Genomic DNA, 19,629 nt, shown 5'->3' on the forward strand with positions numbered 1-19,629 from the left:
AGAGGACATGTCCCTCTGGAATAAGGTAAAGTATTTGCTGTGTTGCAGCTGCCTTTGCTCTGCACGATCGCAGGAAGTGGTGGGGGGGGGGGGGGGTGAGAGGTGTTCAGGAGGTGGAGAGGGGAGAAGGAAGAGTTTGGGACGTGGAAGCGAGCACACGCAAGGAGCTGCCACTACTGGTCCCCTTAGCCTCCAGGCCCCCCTGTGACGGCTCACAATGGCTATTGTTACACCAGTGAGTGCACCAGTCACAGTCTATCAGCCAACCCACATCTTGCTGTGCAAAGAAAGCTGATTGGTGGCACTAGTGTTACATTCCACAGAAGGGCTGCAGCTCTGCCTCATCTATAGATAGATTTGAATGTCAAGGAGCCCTTTCTAGTTGTATTTAGCTTTTTACTAAAGAGGCGCTGTAGTGACAAAGTAGAGTGCAGTAAATTATTTAGGATACCCACTTTTAGGGTAATTTTCCTGGTTTCAGCATCCGAAACACTTTCTATAGCTGTACATTGTATGCAACTTCTCTGTCCCAGTGCTTAGCCTAGGCTGATTAGATATGCAGAATTCAGAGATCACCTGCCAGGACTAAAGATATTGCAACAATGATAATTTAAAAAAGATTTTACAATGGACAAACGCTGACTAAATAATCTATAAAGTAATATTGTAAAAAAAAAAAAAAAAAAGCAATTTTTCTCATTACATGAGCAGCACGGTGGCGTAGTGGTTAGCGCTCTCGCCTTACAGCGTTGGGTCCGGTTCGAATCCCAGCCAGGTCAGCATCTACAAGGAGTTTGTATGTTCTCCCTGTGTCTGCGTGGGTTTCCCCCGGGCACTGCAGTTTCCTCTCGCATAAAAAAACATGCAGATAAGTTAATTGGCTTCCCCCTAAATTGGCCCTAGACTATAATACATGCACTACACGAAACATACATAGACATATGACTATGGTAGGGACTAGATTGTGAGCCCCCCTGAGGGACAGTTAGCGACAAGACAATATACTCTGTACAGAGCTGCGTAATATGTCGGCGCTATATAAAATACTTAAATAAAATAATAAATTACATTATACAGTTCCTCTTTAAAATTAAGCTGCGGGATGTGTATTTTAGCAAGCAAAATGCCATAATAAATGAAAAGAAGGCCATGTCCTGTTTACCTGCTGCCCACTTTATTGCCTTTTGTTCTAGCCTAGTGTGCTGTACTGTCACGCCATCTGCTGGTCAAAATAGAGTATGCAAGAAATGTATTTGTATGCATACCTGTAATTCCATCAGCTTATCAATGTAATTTGCTAAGCACAGGTGGAGCTCCCTGCTGGGCATGGTAATGCTTTGGCATTTGTTGTATTTTAATTACAACCATTTTCTTCTTACTACCTTTGTGCTGCAATTAGAAGTGTAACTTACGTCAGATTGAGATAGTGTAGAGGTATGCTCCTGCTTCCCGTGCATGAGGTTGTGGGTTCGACTTCCGGATTTGACTTAGACTGTGACTGGTCTGGGTGCAAACCCACCACAGCCTCGGGCTTGGGAGGAGACGGTATTAATACACTTAACCTGGCCGAAAAAAAAGTGTAACTGAGATTCCAACTGAAATTGGTCCCCTGGTAGTCAGTCTTCTGCCAGTATAAATAAATATAAAAACCTTGTTAGCCTGTTACGGTAACACAGCCCTGGTCAAACCTATAAAGCCAGCACGTCGCTAGAGGACCGGATTCCTCCTCTCCCTCCTGCTGTCCTTACAAAACTGCGTGCAGCAAGCAAAAACACAATTCACTCACCAAGTCACTTGTTCTAGCTGTGAACTCCATGGCAACAACGGCATCATGTGACATGCCCTCATTACTTACCAGCATGTCACATGACGCCGCCGCTGGAACGAATGATTGGGTGAGTTACACCCAATCATTCCCCGTGTGCTTGAGTCTGGAGGGAGAGCTGATAGGATTAGTCCGCATTCTAGAGAAATGCAGTCCAATTGAAAAAAAGGTTTGCCCACCCCTGGGGTAACGGTTCTCCAAGCGCGTTGTTGCTTAGTAGCTAGAGGGGGCAGGCATGCTTACCAAGAGCTGTTCAGTGATTTGGCAGCAAGTGCATGCAGAGTAGTAGTAAATGGTTACTTGGTTTATTGAACGCGTTTCGTTCGAGTTTACCCATGCTTCTTCAGGTTATCTGGAGGATGATTAAATTACCACTTCTCTTTCACTAACATTCTAAAGGTGGTTACACACCAATTTTTTAAATATCTGTTCAATTCAAGAATTGCAATCCATTCTTCTGACCGATTGTAACATTTCAAAAATATGACCAATATACCACACACACATGTTCAATATTCCCCAATTATGATAAAAAATGATTGGAAACTGAGAAAAAAAGCTAGGGTGTGTATATTAATAAATTGACAATCTAACACACACCATACAATCTTTAAAAAATTGAAGAAAAACCCAGCATTCCGGATCGATAAAAAACAGGAAATCTGATTGGATTTTTCAGTCGAATGAAAAAATGATTTCGATTTGTTCGGGAGATCCAATCATACTTATCAAATTGCTGTAAAATTAGATCATTTTACTGTATTGTGTGTGGCCACCTTAAAGAGAACCCGAGGTGGGATTCAATAAAGTTAGTAGGGCACAGAGGCTGGTTGTGCACAGTGTCCCCACTGTTGCCCTATTGTGTGCCCCCAGGACCCCCCTGCGCTCTGCTGTCCCCTGTAACAAAAACCGCTCCCCCGCGTCCTCTATATGGGCACTCCCTGCCCGCTTCCCTTCCCTCCAATTAGCGGGAGGGAAGGGGCGGGGAGCGCTGATATAGAGGAGGCGGGGGAGCGGCGGTGACAGACAGTCACAGGTAAACAGCGTGCTGGCGACAAGGTGCATGTCACTAGCACAGCGGTTTTTGTTACAGGAGACAGCAGAGCGCAGGGGGGTCCTGGGGGCACACAATAGGGCAACAGTGGTGATAGTGTGCACAACCAGCCTCTGTGCCCTACTAACGTTATTAAATCCCACCCCGGGTTCCCTTTAAGGAAGATTCCAAGAGCGAATGCTGTGCAGATCCATTGTTTGGGAGTCTATTCTATGCTATGAAGGGGGGGGGGGGGGGGAGTGAGAAGCTCTCCCTGTTGTGACTACAGTGGATCAACAATATTTTGTAAAAAAAAAAAAAGAAACATATAAAACTGTAAGCTAAAGACTTAAAAGTAAAAACAGCAGAGGTAGCGCTGACTGCTCGTCTTACAGCCCACAGCAGCTGTTTGAAAGATCGCAGCCGTGCTTCCATCTGTGATAGAGCTCGGGTGCACTGACTGCCTGCGTTATAGTGCCAAATGGCTCCGCGCTACTGCCTGGGCCATCTGTGCGCCTGCGCTCTCATATGCAACTCAGATGAGTGCGCTGTGCAAATCTATTAGATAACGGCACACACATTTCTCGGGGCGGGGGGTCGGAATTGAGGGAAAAATTTTAAAATTCCCTATAATAGGTTGATTATGACAAGTTCAGGTACTCCTAAACCTAGCCCAAATGCCCCCCCCCCCTTTGGGTGCACCAACCACATGCTAAGAGGCTAGGCCATAGGGGACTTATGCCAATCTCTGGTGGTAAGATCTACACTCGCCGTATACTGCAGTGTAATGCTATGAACCATAATGCGGCAGCACTAGGACACAATAAGGAGTAGAAGTCGGCAGCTGCATTATGTCATAGAAACAGCTTTTGGCCGCCCTTTACCATGACGTTACACCAGCTTTTAGGCGCGCCGCTTGTCAGTCGTGTGCTGCGTTCTCACAAACAAGAGTCGCGTGTTGTGTGGATAAACTGAACTCTGATTTGACAAGGTGAAGCGGCTTCTGCCAGTGCTGCAGATAGATCGCGTGCAGCTGTGATATTTGACACGTCTGATGCTTTGCGCGGACACAGCACGGCTTTGTACACGACGGTCCCTGCACAGGACTCCGCCTCATCTCAGCTCGGTTGTGCTGGGTGATGTCCGATAACAGCAACCAATTACCAAAGAGTTCCAATACTCTCCCCTAAGTAGTTATAGAGGATAGCACGATACGGGATGTTTTTTCTTAGTGGACTTATGGGACACCTGAAGTGAGAAGAATATGGAGGCTGCCATATTTATTTATACAATACCATTTGCCTGGCAGCCCTGCTGATCTATTTGGCTGCAGTAGTGTCTGAATAACACCAGAAACGCACATGCAGCTAATCTTGTCAGATCTGGCAATTAATGTCCGAAACTTCTGATCTGCTGCATGCTTGTTCAGGGGATATGTCTAAAAGTATTAGTGGCAGACAATTAGCAGGATAGCCAGGCAACTGGCATTGCTTAATGTGTACCTGAACTCAGAACGTCCTCTCTGCTCTAAAAGATAAGCAGCAGCACAATAACCTTTAAAGAAAAACATTTCTTTGTTACGGCTGATACAAATCCTGCAATATATGTGCAGTGTGTCTACTTTTTCCACCGCTCCTGTTTACTGTGGCAGAGGAGATTCCTGAGCTGAAGAGATCAAATTACAGTGGTGATTAGTTACAGATGAGGGGGAATTAGACGGGCTAAACTGTCTAAGTACCTACAGGGTGCATTTCTCTCTGTTTCCTTCTGTCTTGTGCAAAAGTTCAGGTCCATTTTAAAAGGAAATAAATATGGCAGCCTTCATGTCCTTAGTTCAGTTGTCCGTTAAAGTGTTCCTTAGACAAAGTATGTTTAAGGATTTATACTTCCCTGTAGCTTCCTCCAGCCCCCTGTAGTAGTCTGTTAGATCTGCGTTCTCCCCAGCCCCTTATTTCTCCCGCAGTGTGGCCCAGTAAACTCCCCAACTTGTCCAATTGGTGCATAAATCTGTAACTGCGCTTGTGCATAAATCTGTAACTGCGCTTGTGCATAAATCTGTAACTGCGCTTGTGCATAAATCTGGTTTATAACCTGTTTCTAGCCCTTCTCACAAGTCCTACACATAAAGCCGTATGCATTGCATACCTTATACTGAATTAGGAATATGCAGATTTGCTATAATTTAGTGGTTCTGTTTATGGGTGTTACTGCTTGCGCTTGTGTGAAACTTGCATATTCCTTCTGTTTTAAGAAGAATGGTATGTGGCAGAGCATTTTCAGTAGGTATGGATTTTAGGGTTATTTAGGCCCAGTACAAAACCCTTAACATCTCCGATCACCGATCTAAAAATACCATCCAATGGCGCGCAGTGTTCAGGTGTTAACTTTTTGGGTGAACTGAGGCTTCTGCAACAAACAATCCCAATTTGGAATCCATGCAAAAGTATATGGACTTGTCGTAACGCATTGCAAATGTGCATTGCGATTTTTCATCACTGTTGCAGGGTACGATCCTATTTCTGTGGATGGGAGGGAATCTGGAATGAAAAAACTGCCCATTAACTGTACGACCTCAGTCGATTGGTAATGATAGTTCAAGCCCACCAATGAAGGGGAAAATTATAAGCAATCCAATCAGACTAAAACAATCAATCCGTTATTCAGATAGATAGAACTATTGATACGATTGTTCATCATTGATTGCCACTATTAACAGTATTTGATCGATCGCACGGTTGAACATTGAGGACTACAGTGCACCTCTGCACTAACTGCGGTCCAGTTTTCCTTACCCAGGTTTTGATAAATCTGCCTCAGTGGGTGGAGCTGCTACTGCTTAGATGACTTCATCCTGCTGTTCGAAACGGCAAGGAGGAAAGCACAGACTAAATCTCTCTTAGAACATTGCAGCCTGTAGCAGTGAGAGTTTGGAGTTCATGAAGTAACTAATGCCCAGGCTCCTGATAGGTGTTTGTCTTGTAAATAATTTGACAACACAGCTCCAGGAAATCATTTTTATCTGAAGTGCTACTTTAAATGGAATGGGAATCACATTGTGATTGTTGTTACAGTGCGTAGCGTAGGAGACTTCTGCTGCAAATTAAAAGAAAGACATAATAGGCTATTGGATCGGCCTGACCATTCTGAGGAGCCATTCGGTCTCATTTCTGCTGGTCGGAGATCCCCTTTACATACGACGTCTGGGATCTCCCAGCCATACCAGACCAGAACAAACCCGCACCGCCTAGAAAATCACCTAAAACACAGCAGTAATAAAGGCCATTTCTGTGGATTTTGGGTGACGTGCAGCGTTCCTCCAGTCCTGGCAGCAAAACTGTTTATATCTCAGGCTCTTAACAGCGCAAGTAAATCCAGATTATTTCCGTTTATTTACAGTAGCGCCTGCCAGATTACTCGCCGTGGAGCCAGGTGTCGGGAAAGAAACTGCTGACACACTTAGAAGTGCAGAAATGAAAAATGGGGCGCAGAAAACAAATTGAGCGGCGATTAAACATTCAGTACGAGTTTGTTTATTTGAAAAGAAATGTAAAGAGGCGTCGTCTCCCCCCCTCCCTATTCCACGCGTTCATTTCAAACAATGCCAGGAGAGCCGACGCTTCATAGCCCATATGTCTGATAAATGGAGGGAGCCGTATTGAGAGGCTAGAGGAATAGCAAACTGTCACCCTCTTTATCACTATTATCTTCAGGCTTGGGGGCCGTCGGCTGCCTCTGTACAGTTGTCAGATAACACCTCATACTGGTCACATTGCTTTCAGGATTCTTTTTGTAATTTAACGTTAACAATTTCGATGTACGGTAAACTTAACATTTGCAAAACTTGAGGAACTGTGACAACATATAGTAGAATGGAGTAATGTTTTTTTTAGGATACCCACTTACGTTAAATTTCCTGGTTTCAGCATCAGAGACTATTCCTATATTTGTTTTTCTGTATATTGGTATGTAGCCAATCCCACCAACTAAGGCTTAGCCTAGGCTGTTTATTATGCAGAATTCTTCTCCTCAGAACATTCTGGGCGAGCAGGTATGTTTTGTTCTGGCTTTAGAACTCTCAGCAAAGGCTTGTTCACACCTAGGGCATTTTTCGCATCTTTTTGAGCACCAGCGATTTTGAAAATCGTCCTAAAAGCGCATGTGCAACGATTCCCTATGAGAGTGTTCTCATCTGAGCGGTTTGATTTCGATCCGCTCACCAAAGTGCTGCTTGTACCATTTTTGGGGTGATTTGCCTCAATGGAACGTATAGGGAGATCACAAAACGCTTGAAAAAGCGATTGATATAGTGATTTCCTCAGCGCTTTTAAGAATACATTGTATTTATTATTTTCCGGGTCAAAGAGTTCACTTCCTGACTTGCGTCAGGAAGTGAAAAAACAAATTACTCTGCAAAAGTGCTTTGAAAAGCACTTTACACAAAATTGCAACGAGTAGGTAAGCACCGGGAGGGGAAAAGATGTGAAAGTCGCTGGCATCAGTGATTTCGATTTTAGATGTGAACAAAGCCTAACTGAACATTCCGCAGAGCTGCACCTAGCAGGACTAAAGGTTTTTCCTAAGAAGAAAACAAGAGAGCTACTATGGTGAATTAACCCTATTTACTTATTTCCGCAAAAACAATATATTGTGCTTACATTTAAAAGGTAGTTACAGCGCGTGTTAGAGACCGCCCACATTCCGTTCGCCTTCCCTCGGTCTGGCCAGGACCTGGGATCGCTACAGCTAACTCCGCATTGCTTGCGCTGTGGAGCGGGAGATGAGGGGGGCGTCAACTCGTCACGCTGAATGCCTCTCTATGTCACTACCGGTTTCGGCGTCTGCCACGCCTTCCTCAGGTCAAAGGTTTTTGTTGCCTGTGATAAACCTCAGAAAGTAAATCAGGGAGAGGAAAGATTTTACAATGAGCAAACACTGACTAATTTATAAATGAATATCGTAAAATAAAAAATAAGCAATTACATTCATTACAGTTCCTTTTTAATTGAAAGATAAATTCCCTTTCCTAACCTGTAACGTCTCTCTGGAATATGGACTGTTCTGAAATCCCCATCTTCCAGGAGGAGTAAAGAGCGGTACGAAGGAGGGATTTAAAAAAAAAAAATAGGGTTTTTCATTCATATGGTCAATTTTTGACTGATTTTGTCAAATCTGCCCGAAACCTTTCTGCTGCAGTTAGATTGCTAAAATTCACACTGGTTATGAATGTCTGAGTCTAATCAGGTAGACTGGTAGCTATGCTAAACCGAAGTTTTTTGCACTTGTTCAACTTTGTGAGCAAGATTGAGCTCCCATGATGCATCACTGCTTAATGTGCAAATCACCCCATTATGTTTCTGAAGACACATATGCTGCAGAGCAATGTGTGCCTATGCCCTAATCATTTTACAGAGCCTTACTAATCCAACATGCATACTGCTATTTCAGGTTCATTGGCCTTCATCAGTGCAAGGTATGGATTAATATGGCTTTATAGGTAGAGCAGATATTGAAACACACTAAGTGGTATCATCAAATATGTCATCAAAGGTATGCCCACTCTCACCCGACTGGTTTCGCCCTACAGGCGTCATCAAGGGCATGAAAGAAACATGCTTGTATTTTAATTGCCCATATTTGGCATAGTTCTTTTTTCTATATATGCTTTCAAAGACCGACTAATTTATACCTTTTCTTTGCCCACGTAGACTACCAGGATTCTTCTTGTGTACGGAAATTTAATTTTAGCTTTAGTTGGGCTTTAGTCCTTGTGATGCATTAACTGAGGGTTTTTATTTTTTTTTTAACAAAGTTAAAGGGACATTCCTCCACTTTTTTTTAAGAGTCTGTTATTTGTTTTAGCGGTCAGAGCTCTGTAGTGCAGTAATGTCATCATGAGGTCAGACATTTAACAGCACAGCAGCTTTACTACCAGAGAGTTATTATTTGTGTAAAATGACTGAATATTAGTCAGTGTGTTTGATTTTACTAACGCGTTCATATTTTAATTTCTATTTCACCAGACAGGCAGTGCGGGGGCGAGCTGGGAGAGTTCACCGGTTACATAGAATCACCAAATTACCCAGGAAATTATCCAGCCAACACAGAGTGTACGTGGAACATAACCCCACCCCCCAAGAGGCGGATCCTGATCGTGGTGCCTGAAATCTTCTTGCCCATCGAGGACGAATGTGGAGATTACCTGGTCATGAGGAAAAGCCGTGAGTAGAGTGCTTTTGGATGAGATTGATGAATGTAAAGGTAGCCCATACATCTAACGATGAGGGGCAGATTCCACCAAGAGACAAATCTCTCTCTGATCAAATCTGATTAGAGAGAGATCTGTCGGCAGCCCATACACTGCAGGCCAATTTCCAATCGATTTCAGCATGAAACCTCTCGCGAAATCGGCCTTGTGCGCCACCTTGCCACTGCCCTGCTCGTGTATACATGTACCCCCGAGTGTGCACTATATCCTATATCCTGTACACTATAGCATCTGTAGTAATATAACTTTAGAGTGGAGCGCTATAGCTTGCTAACTTGGGGGGGTGGGGGAGCAGCAAAAAAACTTCTTAGTGGCATGCCAGACACAGTGTCAGGCATACCGCTATGGAGGTTAAAGTGTACCTGAGGTGAAATAAAAGAAAAAGAAAAAAAGATACTTACCCAAGAAGAGGAAAGACTGCCTAATTTGGGTGTCGGCATAGGTTGTAATCTTAAATACGGTTATAGCATGAATCGCGATACAATTACTGTAATTCAGGTGTCGGCAATAGTCAGACTCTAAATTACACGTCCAAAGGAAGAAATTATGGGAATATAGTTAATATATACCTGGAGATTACCTACCGCAGGGGGAGCCATCCTTCAGCTTCTCCCTACCCCCGAATAATTGGCATTCCCTGCAGAGGCTTTTCACATCCTGGCCATGCCCCTTTCTACGAGCGGGCAGGGTGGGGCTTCGTCTGGTGTGCAGCTGCGGGGGGTCGCGTGGAGGTAGTGCGCAGCGGGAGTGTGACTCACCTAGCCAGGATCCAGCACAGCAAAATGTGACACTTCAGCGCATCTCCTTCATGGTCTTCTGCATTCTGTCGCACTGGTAGTGCCCCCCATACCCCTTATGCCTACTTGTTCTATAAAGAACCACTCAACTGAAATGAGAAATACTGATTTTTTTTGTTTGTTTTTTAATCTTCTGTCACTTTGTAGCTTCTTCCAATTCGGTCACCACATATGAGACCTGCCAGACCTACGAGCGGCCGATTGCCTTCACCTCGCGCTCTAAGAAGCTCTGGATACAGTTTCGGTCTAATGAAGGGAACAGCGCCAAAGGCTTCCAGGTCCCCTATGTCACCTATGATGGTAAGAGTTCAACATTCAGTTATCAGAAACTGATAGGCTGTCAGATGCTAGTAAATATAGCTGCAGTGGTAATTACAGTGAGACACCCCCCCTCCCCCCATGCTAGTAGGCGTGGCTACAGTGGTATACAGTCACAACCGCCCCCTGTGCTATTAGATGTGGCCGCAGTGGTAACCATAGTTGGACCTGCCCCCCTATGCTAGTAAGTGTGGCCGGAGTGGTAATCACAGTCAGATCCACCCAGGGCCGTAGCTAGAAATCATGGGGCCCCCATAGCAAAGTTTTGGTTGGGGCCCCCTTCCCAAAAATAACAAGGCTCCTTTGTGCCCCTTCCCTCCACACACCAATTTTAGGTAACTAGAGGGCCTCCCAGCATTAAAGGGGTGATATGGCGAAAAATTGTAAAATTTTAAATATGTGCAAACAGACAAATAAGAAGTATGTTTTTCCTGAGTAAAATGAACCATAAATTACTTTTCTCCTATGTTGCTGTCACTTACAGTAGGTATTAGAAATCTGACAGAAGCGACAGGTTTTGGACTAGTCCATCTCTTCATGGGGGATTTTCAGTGATACATTTTTTTTCAAAAGCACTTCGTGAATGGCAGTTGCTCTGTCCACCTGCCAAAAAACTGTGTAGCGAGCAGGGAAGCTGGTCAGCATCATTGTTTAAATCCTTTTTATGGAATATCTTTATAAAGAATAAAAGCCTTGCTGAGAATCACCTATAAAGAGATGGACTAGTCCAAAACCTGTCACTTCTGTCAGATTTCTACTACCTACTGTAAGTAACAGCAACATAGGAGAAAAGTAATTTATGGCTCATTTTACTCTGGAAAAAACATACTACTTATTTGTCTATGTTTGCACATATTTAAAATGTTACAATGTTTTGCCATAGTGCCCCTTTAGGTAGCCCTTCTTATAGTAAGGGTAGCCAGAGGAACTCCTTAGGTAGACCCCAGCATGGATTGCCAAAAGTTCCCGCACCAGAATAAGTAGCCAAAAGTAGTGGTTGGTGCCATAAGATGTTGGCATTCTTGAGAAATGACATCTTCCCCTACCCTGTGGATACAAGATAATTGGGCAATTTACATTCTCATGCAATCTACACTGCATATAGTACATGGGCACTTACATAAAATCATAGGGTGGAGGAACACAAGAAAGTTGGTGAATACATCAAGTACCACCTGGGCCCCCTCTGCTCAAGGCCCCATAGCAGCTGCTATGGCTATTGCTACACCCTTGGATCCCCCCCCCCCCCCCTTGCTAGTAGGTGCGGCCACAGTGGAAAACGCTGTCATGCCTGCCCCCAATGCTAGTAGGTGTGGCCACTGTGGTAATCAAAATAAGACCCGCTCCCCCATGCTCGTAGGTGTTGCCGCAATGGTAATCCCAGTCAGTCCCTCCACCATGCCTCATGCTAAGTAAGTGTGTAAGTAAGTAAGTGTGGCTTCAACCTCCCCCTCCCCCCCTCCATTCTCATAGGTGTGGTTGCAGTAGTGACCACAGTCAGAACCCCCTCCCCCCCATGGTCGTAGGTGTGATGGCAGTAGTGACCACAGTCGCCCCCCCCCCCATGCTCATAGGTGTGGTTGCATGGTGACCACAGTCAGCCCCCCCCCCCATGCTCGTAGGTGTGATGGCAGTAGTGACCACAGTCAGACCCCCCCCCCCATGCTGGTAGGTGTGGTTGCAGTAGTGACCACAGTCAGGCCCCCCCCCATGCTTGTAGATGTGGTTGCAGTAGGATCCACAGTCAGGCCCCCCCCCCCCCATGCTTGTAGGTGTGGTTGCAGTAGTGACCACAGTCAGCCCCCCCCATGCTCATAGGTGTGGTTGCAGTAGTGACCACAGTCAGCCCCCCCATGCTCGTAGGTGTGGTTGCAGTAGTGACCAGTCAGCCCCCCCCCCCCCCCCATGCTCGTAGGTGTGGTTGCAGTAGTGACCACAGTCAGCCCCCCCCCCCCCCATGCTCATAGGTGTGGTTGCAGTAGTGACCACAGTCGCCCCCCCCCCCCCCCATGCTCACAGGTGTGATGGCGGTAGGGACCACAGTCAGGCCCCCCCATGCTCGTAGGTGTGGTTGCAGTAGTGACCACAGTTAAATTTCCCCCCCATGCTAGTAGGTGTTGCAGCAGTTGTAATAACGGTCAGACCCCTTATGCTAGTAGGTTTAGCCACAATGATGAGCACAGTAAGACCTGGCCCCACCCCATGTTAATCCAGAGCCTGTACAGAATGTGATTTAAAAAGTTCCTGTTTGAATTTACTAACCTGTATATTATCTCTTTATGCAGAAGATTACCAGGAGCTGATAGAGGACATTGTCAGAGATGGGAGATTGTACGCCTCGGAGAACCACCAGGAGATACTAAAGGTAGTACGTAAATCTTTTCTCATGTCCAAATAGAGACCCAAATGTTCCCAACAGCCAACATAAAAAAATATTATAAGATTTTCTACAGGTAAGATGTCTTCTCTACCTCCCAAGAGATGTGTTGTCTTCATTAATGCATTACTGAACTTTACTACTGAACATTGTGCCATCTCACAGATGCATATTGCAGGGCCACCATCAGGGCAGTACAAGCGGTACTGCTGTACAGGGTCTGTGGTTGACTGGGGCCAGAACAGTGGATGGGGAGAGGGGCCCTACTTCTTTAGAGCCCCCCCCCCCCCAATTCTCACATAGCTTTCCTGGTGATCCCCTGCACCGTATGCTCTCCCTGGTGATCTAGTGGCCCCTCTCTTGTTTCCTAACAACCAGAGTAAGGGAAGCAGTGGGGTTCGAGGTAGAGCATCTTACCTCCTCCAGTGCTCTCTGTCTGTCCTCCTCCACAGCTGCCAGCTCTCTGCTTCCTGGTCCTACATGTCATGTGATTACATGCATGAGAGCAGGCGGCCACTGTGGAGGATGGACAGAACAGGAGACAGAGCGCTGGAGGAGGCTAGATGCTTTACCTCAAACCCCGCTGCAGCTATCACTATTATTTTTTTTTATTAATATAGCACCAGCATCTTCCTTAGCACTGTACATAGTACAAAACCATAATGGGGAGCATCTATACATATTCAATTTGGACATCCAGAAATGCAATTGCATAATTAGTTGTGTGGTTTGAGATCTCACCAATACTGGTGCATATGCATATACATAACATCAGAATAGGAGGAGGAGGTCCCTGCCCTTATGAGCTTACAATCTAGAGCAGGGCTTTTCAACTTTTTCACTAATTGTACCACTTTTATAGCCTGAACATTTTCAAGTACCACCAGTGTACCTGTACAATAGATTGGACGCAATCAGGCTTAGCTGTTTCTGCTGGAGCCTGAACGGAGAGCAGCTGCTGTGCGTGCGCACACACCAACAAGGAGAACTTGGGCTCCCAGTGCTTGATCCCCTCTAATGAGGAGGAAGGGGGAAGCCTCTGTAGGATCCAAAGGCCTCCCCCTCCCCAAGGTAAGTACCCCCAGGGTACATCACTGCACCGTTTGCCTGGCTGTCTCTTCCCAACTGATCTGAGGTCTGAAGTATGCCGCAGAGCAGCACAGCTAGGAGAGAGGGAGGGGGAGCCAAACTTTGTGGAAGCAGGACAGGACCAAGACAAGTGGCAGGTGGTCAAATAAAGTGGCGGGCAAACCTGGTTTGTACCACCTGGCCAACAGCAAAGTACCACCGGTGGTACGCGTACCACAGGTTGAAAAGCCCTGGACTAGAGAGTAGTAGGTTAAATACATTAGGGAAGGAGACACAAGGGTTAGCGAATGAAGCAATGAGTCTCAAATGCTACCTATAGCAAATTCTAGGTGTGTTTTTGAGAGAATGTTTGAAGGTTTCCAGACTCGGAGCATATAGAGGAACACAGGAGAAGGGGCTACTAGATGTAACATTTTCTGAAGATTATCCTATTAAGGTAGCCATGCACCTGGGCAGATTCAGCCAAAAGACCAATCTCTCTCTGATTGAATCTGATTAGAGAGAGATCTGTCGACTGCCCATACACTGCAGGCAATTCCTGATCGATTTTAGCATGAAATATCTCTGGAATCCTCAGAGTTTACCGCCTCGCCGTTGCCCCCCTAGTGTATAAATGTACATGTGTGCATTTATACATTACCTGTCTTGTGTTGCAGTGCCCATCCGTCTTTCGAATCCGCTGCTCTTCCATTAGCTGCATACACACCACCAGAGTGGTGTGTGACGTCAGCCGTGTGTATACCGCTAATGGAAGAGCGGCGAATTCAGAAGACGGATGGGCACTGCGACACAAGACAGGTAATGTATAAATGTACATTTATACACTTGGGGAACAGTGCCTGGGGTTTCGTGGCTCGTCCTGATATTGCTCGCTGTTACCACCCGATCCACCACGACTGCCTGACATCTTGTAGCATATCCGATCCATACATGTGAGAAATTTCAGCATGAAATTAGTTGCACAGCCGATCAGGCATGCACTTGGCGGTACCGATTTTCATCCAATTCAATTATAATTATTGAACCAGATGGTCGGTCGGCCACCGAGAGATGTGTGGCCACCTTTACTGACCTATGTACAGATCTGCAAAACATTGCTCTGCCCCATCTACCTCCTGACTGATGCATATTCTTATAGGTTACTTCCTATTACATTATACATTTTTTCTTCCTTAGGACAAGAAGCTGATAAAGGCGCTCTTCGATGTTCTGGCGCACCCACAAAATTATTTCAAATACACGGCACAGGAATCCAGAGAAATGTTCCCCAAATCCTTCATCCGACTTCTACGCGCCAAAGTCTCCAGATTTCTCCGGCCTTATAAATAACGTCAATATCCTCCCATAGGAAGTGACATAATGACCTTGGCCACAATCCATGGACCAAATCCCGCCTCTGTAGTGCCGGGGCGAATCTACCGTCCTTTTCTTCTGCTCTTCCTGAGATAATCAAAAGCAAAATGTCAAGATTTTATTTGCATTGAACTAGTTTTCAATCGTGGCTTGCTCAGCTGCAATCTGAAATTTCAGCCGTAATTCAAGCTTCAACACACTCCTTATTCTGGCACTGTTACACCAGTGGACAATGGTTGTAAAGCACACTCTGACTGGACAACAGGAGATCACGTGATCACTGGACAGCAAGAGATCACATGATCAATGGACAACAGGAGATCACTGAACACAAAAACTGATTGCTTCAGAGAAGTTGCCGTTTTCTGGCTGAAGTCTTGTCGCACTTATTTTGCAGGAAACCTCGAAAATCGTATAATGAGGTTGGGTTGCTTTTTTTTTTTGTTTTGTTAGTGGACTAAATTGCAACCCTTAAGAACTCCTCCAATTAATAGAGGCTGAAAACGATGCTCTGATGTTCTTCAACCGACAAAAATGGAGACATTTCTTGAACTCTTTATTTATTGACAAGCCAATGGCCGAGTTCTCAACCGCACTACGAGGTGAAGTTAGATTGTTTCGTAAACAAAAGACACTTTTCCCCCAACAGACACAATGCAATCCTACAGCTCTAGTGGAGTAACTGAGAAGTTTGTTGGAAGTTCTGTAAATACATCATAAGAGTCAGACTTGTACATCAGGTTCTGACTCAAGTCAAATAAACGTGGCAGCCTCAGCCCGCAACTTCCCGCCACCATCCAATCAGTGGAAGCTTTGCCAATTAGCTTGCATTTCCTCAGTCTAAACATCCGTAGTGGCTCTGTTACAACAAGGAAAGTGACGGATATAAAATGATCTAGCAATATTAGTCTGGATTTTGTTACAACTGTTATCCGGAGTATTTGTACATTTTCACCTGGGTCATCGCAAAACATAGTGAAGTTAGCGTGTTATTACAGTCCTGTACGCCAAGCACAGCTGGATCCGTATTTTAATAAATCTAGGCTGATGTTATAGCAGTGAGTGTTGCACAGGAATGCAATAGCATTAATCCTAATTCAGTCATCCCCGCAGATGTCCGATATGATACCCTAGCAGGTGTTGCGAACATTTATTACTTAGTAGCAGATAATTGATAAAATGAACCAGTCCAAAATTAGTAGGCCCAGGGCTGTGGAGTCGGTACAAAAATCATCAGATTCCTCAGTTTATGAAACCTCCGACCCCAGGTACCTAAAATGGCTATGACTCTGTTTCCTTAGTATAATACTTACCAGCGCTGTGGATTTTGAACAAAAATCATCCCCCTTTTCAGTTTATAAAACTATCAACTCCAGGTACCCAAAATGACTCCCAACGCCACAGCCCTGTGTAGGACTACTCAGCTTCTTCAGTGTAAATTACACTCCTTGCCATTGCATTGATACAGAAAACCAGAGTTTTACATTTCAGGGGAGCTGCAGCCTCTGATCACATGATGCTGTTCTGGAATCCAAATACTGGGACAAGTAAACAGTGGAATAGTAGTTATCTGTGGACAGTACGTGTAACTGCTGACCTTGATCCAGACACCAATGGCCTTTTAATTTCCTTAACAAAAAACTGGATGTTGGGCCATTGCCGCCGGGTCAATAAAGTTTTTTGCTTGAAACCCCCGTTTTTGGAAGGACCTTGGTACAGCGTGGGGTTGCTGGAATTAGGGACAGCGAAGATACGACAGAACATTTCCGGATAAGTGTTTGAGGTTGAGGACAATAAAGGGATTTGTCAGCATAAAGCGACACATCGGTCTCCGCGGAGGGGTGGGGTGGGAGGGGTTGTTTACATTGCTGTAAATGATGTACAGTTTTAACGCACTCTAAATATACGATCTATACTCTTTACAAGAGTACGGGCAACGGTAGCCTCGTAGCATTAGATTTCGTTAATTTTTATCTGGAGGTTGAGAGTATTTTTTTAGACCTGTTTATTAAAAAGCGCTTATTCACACCAAACTGGCTCAATTTTTTTTATTTATCAGGTTCACAGGGGCGCCTAGACAGCAATAAACGACAGCTGCTGCATTCCTACATTGAACGATACCAGAGCCAAAGTATATAGCAGTAACAGAAGAAGCTGGCATGTATGGGGAGCTGTCCTGAGGCCCACCGCCCCCCCTCTGATCCTTCTAATTTCCCTCAGATGCCCTCTTCCGGGTCACCGAAGTCAGGCATCATTTTGCCTGCGCTGGCCCAGCTGCGCGTTCAGACGGGAGCGATCTGCCCATGCACGTGACGTCACGATTACATCATGCGCAGAACGCTGCCGCGCTATAGGACGCGCATAGCCGGGCCGACGCTGTGATCCCCAACTCCAGCGACGCAGAAGAGGGCACCGGAGGGCAATTAGGAGAATCAGAAGGACAGAACTTTAATTTAATCGCTTAAGTTAGGCAAAAAATATCTAAAGCTCGCCAGACAAACTTTGATTTTGAACTCTGCATTTGATTTGCCAGATTTCTAGCTGCACATAGTCTATATTACATTGACATAAAACAAAAAGTCTGGTTTGTTTCCATTGCCCATACAAAAAAACTGTAATCTTGTTTTGTGTTAGCGCTGCCACCTGTTGCTGTAGTATGGTAACTGCAGGTTTGTGTAGGGCACAGATCTGCCCCTGGGAGGGGTGTGATAATTAGGAGAAGTCTCTCTACTTATCGTGTCACCTTTTCCTGCGAGGTGTAAATGACTTTTCACAGGTTTCTGATGCTAAACACGCAACACTCCATCTCCTGTAGCCTCAGCAGAGTATAGAGCATTGCAGTAATGGGTGCTGACAATTCATGTGCTGACTATTTGGCTTAGGGCCGATTCCACCTTAATATAAAGGCCTCCAGTAACCGTGCATTTTTTAGGGAATGATCTTTTAGATCGGAAGATAAGATCAAATTTAATTGATCCACAGCATTAAATCATTTAACTCGCAATTGTATCTGAGCCAGTTGCGAGTGTATCCAGGGCTGTGGAGTCGGTCCAAAAATCCACCGACTCCGACTCCTCAGTTTAGAATTCCACCGACTCCGACTCCGACTCCACGACTCCGACTCCTCTAATTTGCATATTACAATTTTGTTGATTAAAAGTATGTAACATGAAATTCGTCTCTTAACTGCCAACGCTTAGGAATTTTACAAGACAACTGAAGTGAGAAGGATATGTAGACTACTATATTTATTCCCTTTAGACTAAAACTAGTCCTTGGTAAGAGTACTTGTAAAAGGTACAAACCGGAACAAAGAACCTCTATCAGGCCCTAGGCAATGTAAGTGTGGGTACATGTAAGAATGATGTGCAGGTACTCTGCAGGGGAATGAGGAGATTGTAAACAGACAACACCTCTGTGTTCAATGTGCACAGCATTCTCAGTGGATTCCCTGCAGGTCTGTGGGGAGTGCATATGTAGAGTATAGTACTACTGTGTAACAAAGTAAACCTGAGACAGATGAAATTAAAGTTTTATACATACCTGGGGCTTCCTCCAGCCGCCTTCAGGATAATCAGTCCCTCGATGTCCTCCTCCACCACCTGGATCTTCTGCTATGAGTCCAGGTACTTGAGCCAGTCAGGCGTAGTGCGCATGCACACACTCCGCCGCCAGGAGCATACTACACCTGTGCAGCACTATTGCGCAGGTGCAGAATGTTCCTGGCTGTGGGAGCGGCATGCGACCGGACAGCGCTGACTGGCTGAATTACCAGGACTCATAGCAGAAAATCCGGGTGGTGGAGGACAGCGAGGGACTGATTAGCCTGAAGGGGGCTGGAGGAAGCCCCAGGTATGTATAAAACTTTACTTTTCATCCATTTCAGTTACCCTTTAATTTGTAGTCACCAAACCAAATTTTAACAACATATCAAATTATTTGATTTCATCAGCAAAGGGAGTGCATACATTTGCATAAATCAGCATCAATGCAGAATTATTTCCATCTCGTTGACCATCTCTATTAGTGACACAGCTACACATCAGGCTTTATTCTTACAGCATAGATGTTATTTAGTATATATGAGATTCCTGTGTACACATCATATATACAGTCACAATCAGATATGTATATCTGACCTTAAAAATACGGGGACTGCTTTATTGAAGCAGCACAAGTAACTAATTTTGACTGGTTTATTTCATTTTTGTGGACTAAGCACAGCTATTACTGTATATATACTGTATATATACATTATTTTTAATGACTATTATCTGAGAAATAGAACATTTTATCATATTTTCTATTTTCATTAGTTACAAATTCATTAGGAGTCGGAGTCGGTGCATTTTTTCCCGACTCCGACTCCGACTCCAGGCACCCAAAATTGCCCGACTCCACGACTCCGACTCCACGACTCCGACTCCGACTCCACAGCCCTGAGTGTATCTATGAACAAAAATCTGCCACTCCAATAAACCATTTCTAAAGGCGCGTACACACGTCGTACTTTTTCAAATTACGGGTCCGTCAGACTCTCCCGCTGAGCGGTCGTTCTGACAACAGTTGCGA

The 19,629-nt window shown here is 45.0% G+C and overlaps 1 protein-coding gene and 1 long non-coding RNA gene across 6 annotated transcripts in view; one reads left to right on the forward strand and one right to left on the reverse strand.

Annotated features, from left to right (window-relative positions):
• Positions 1-17,090, forward strand: part of SCUBE2 (signal peptide, CUB domain and EGF like domain containing 2) — a 162,896-nt gene extending 145,806 nt beyond the window's left edge. For 4 of the 5 annotated variants that reach the window (XM_068260196.1, XM_068260198.1, XM_068260199.1 and 1 more), the window contains 4 exons: positions 8,879-9,076; positions 10,068-10,220; positions 12,524-12,603; positions 14,881-17,090. In XM_068260196.1, the coding sequence (XP_068116297.1) occupies positions 8,879-9,076; positions 10,068-10,220; positions 12,524-12,603; positions 14,881-15,033 (584 nt within the window). In that variant the 3' untranslated portion in view covers positions 15,034-17,090. Of the gene's footprint in view, positions 1-8,878; positions 9,077-10,067; positions 10,221-12,523; positions 12,604-14,880 lie in introns of those variants that run through there. The other variant, XR_011024702.1, reaches the window with a different exon arrangement.
• The window catches only part of LOC137538181 (uncharacterized), a 209,781-nt gene that overhangs the window by 48,575 nt on the left and 141,577 nt on the right, over positions 1-19,629 (reverse strand). The window lies entirely within an intron of this gene.

Source organism: Hyperolius riggenbachi, chromosome 11, assembly GCF_040937935.1.
Source record: "Hyperolius riggenbachi isolate aHypRig1 chromosome 11, aHypRig1.pri, whole genome shotgun sequence".
NCBI lineage: Eukaryota > Metazoa > Chordata > Amphibia > Anura > Hyperoliidae > Hyperolius > Hyperolius riggenbachi.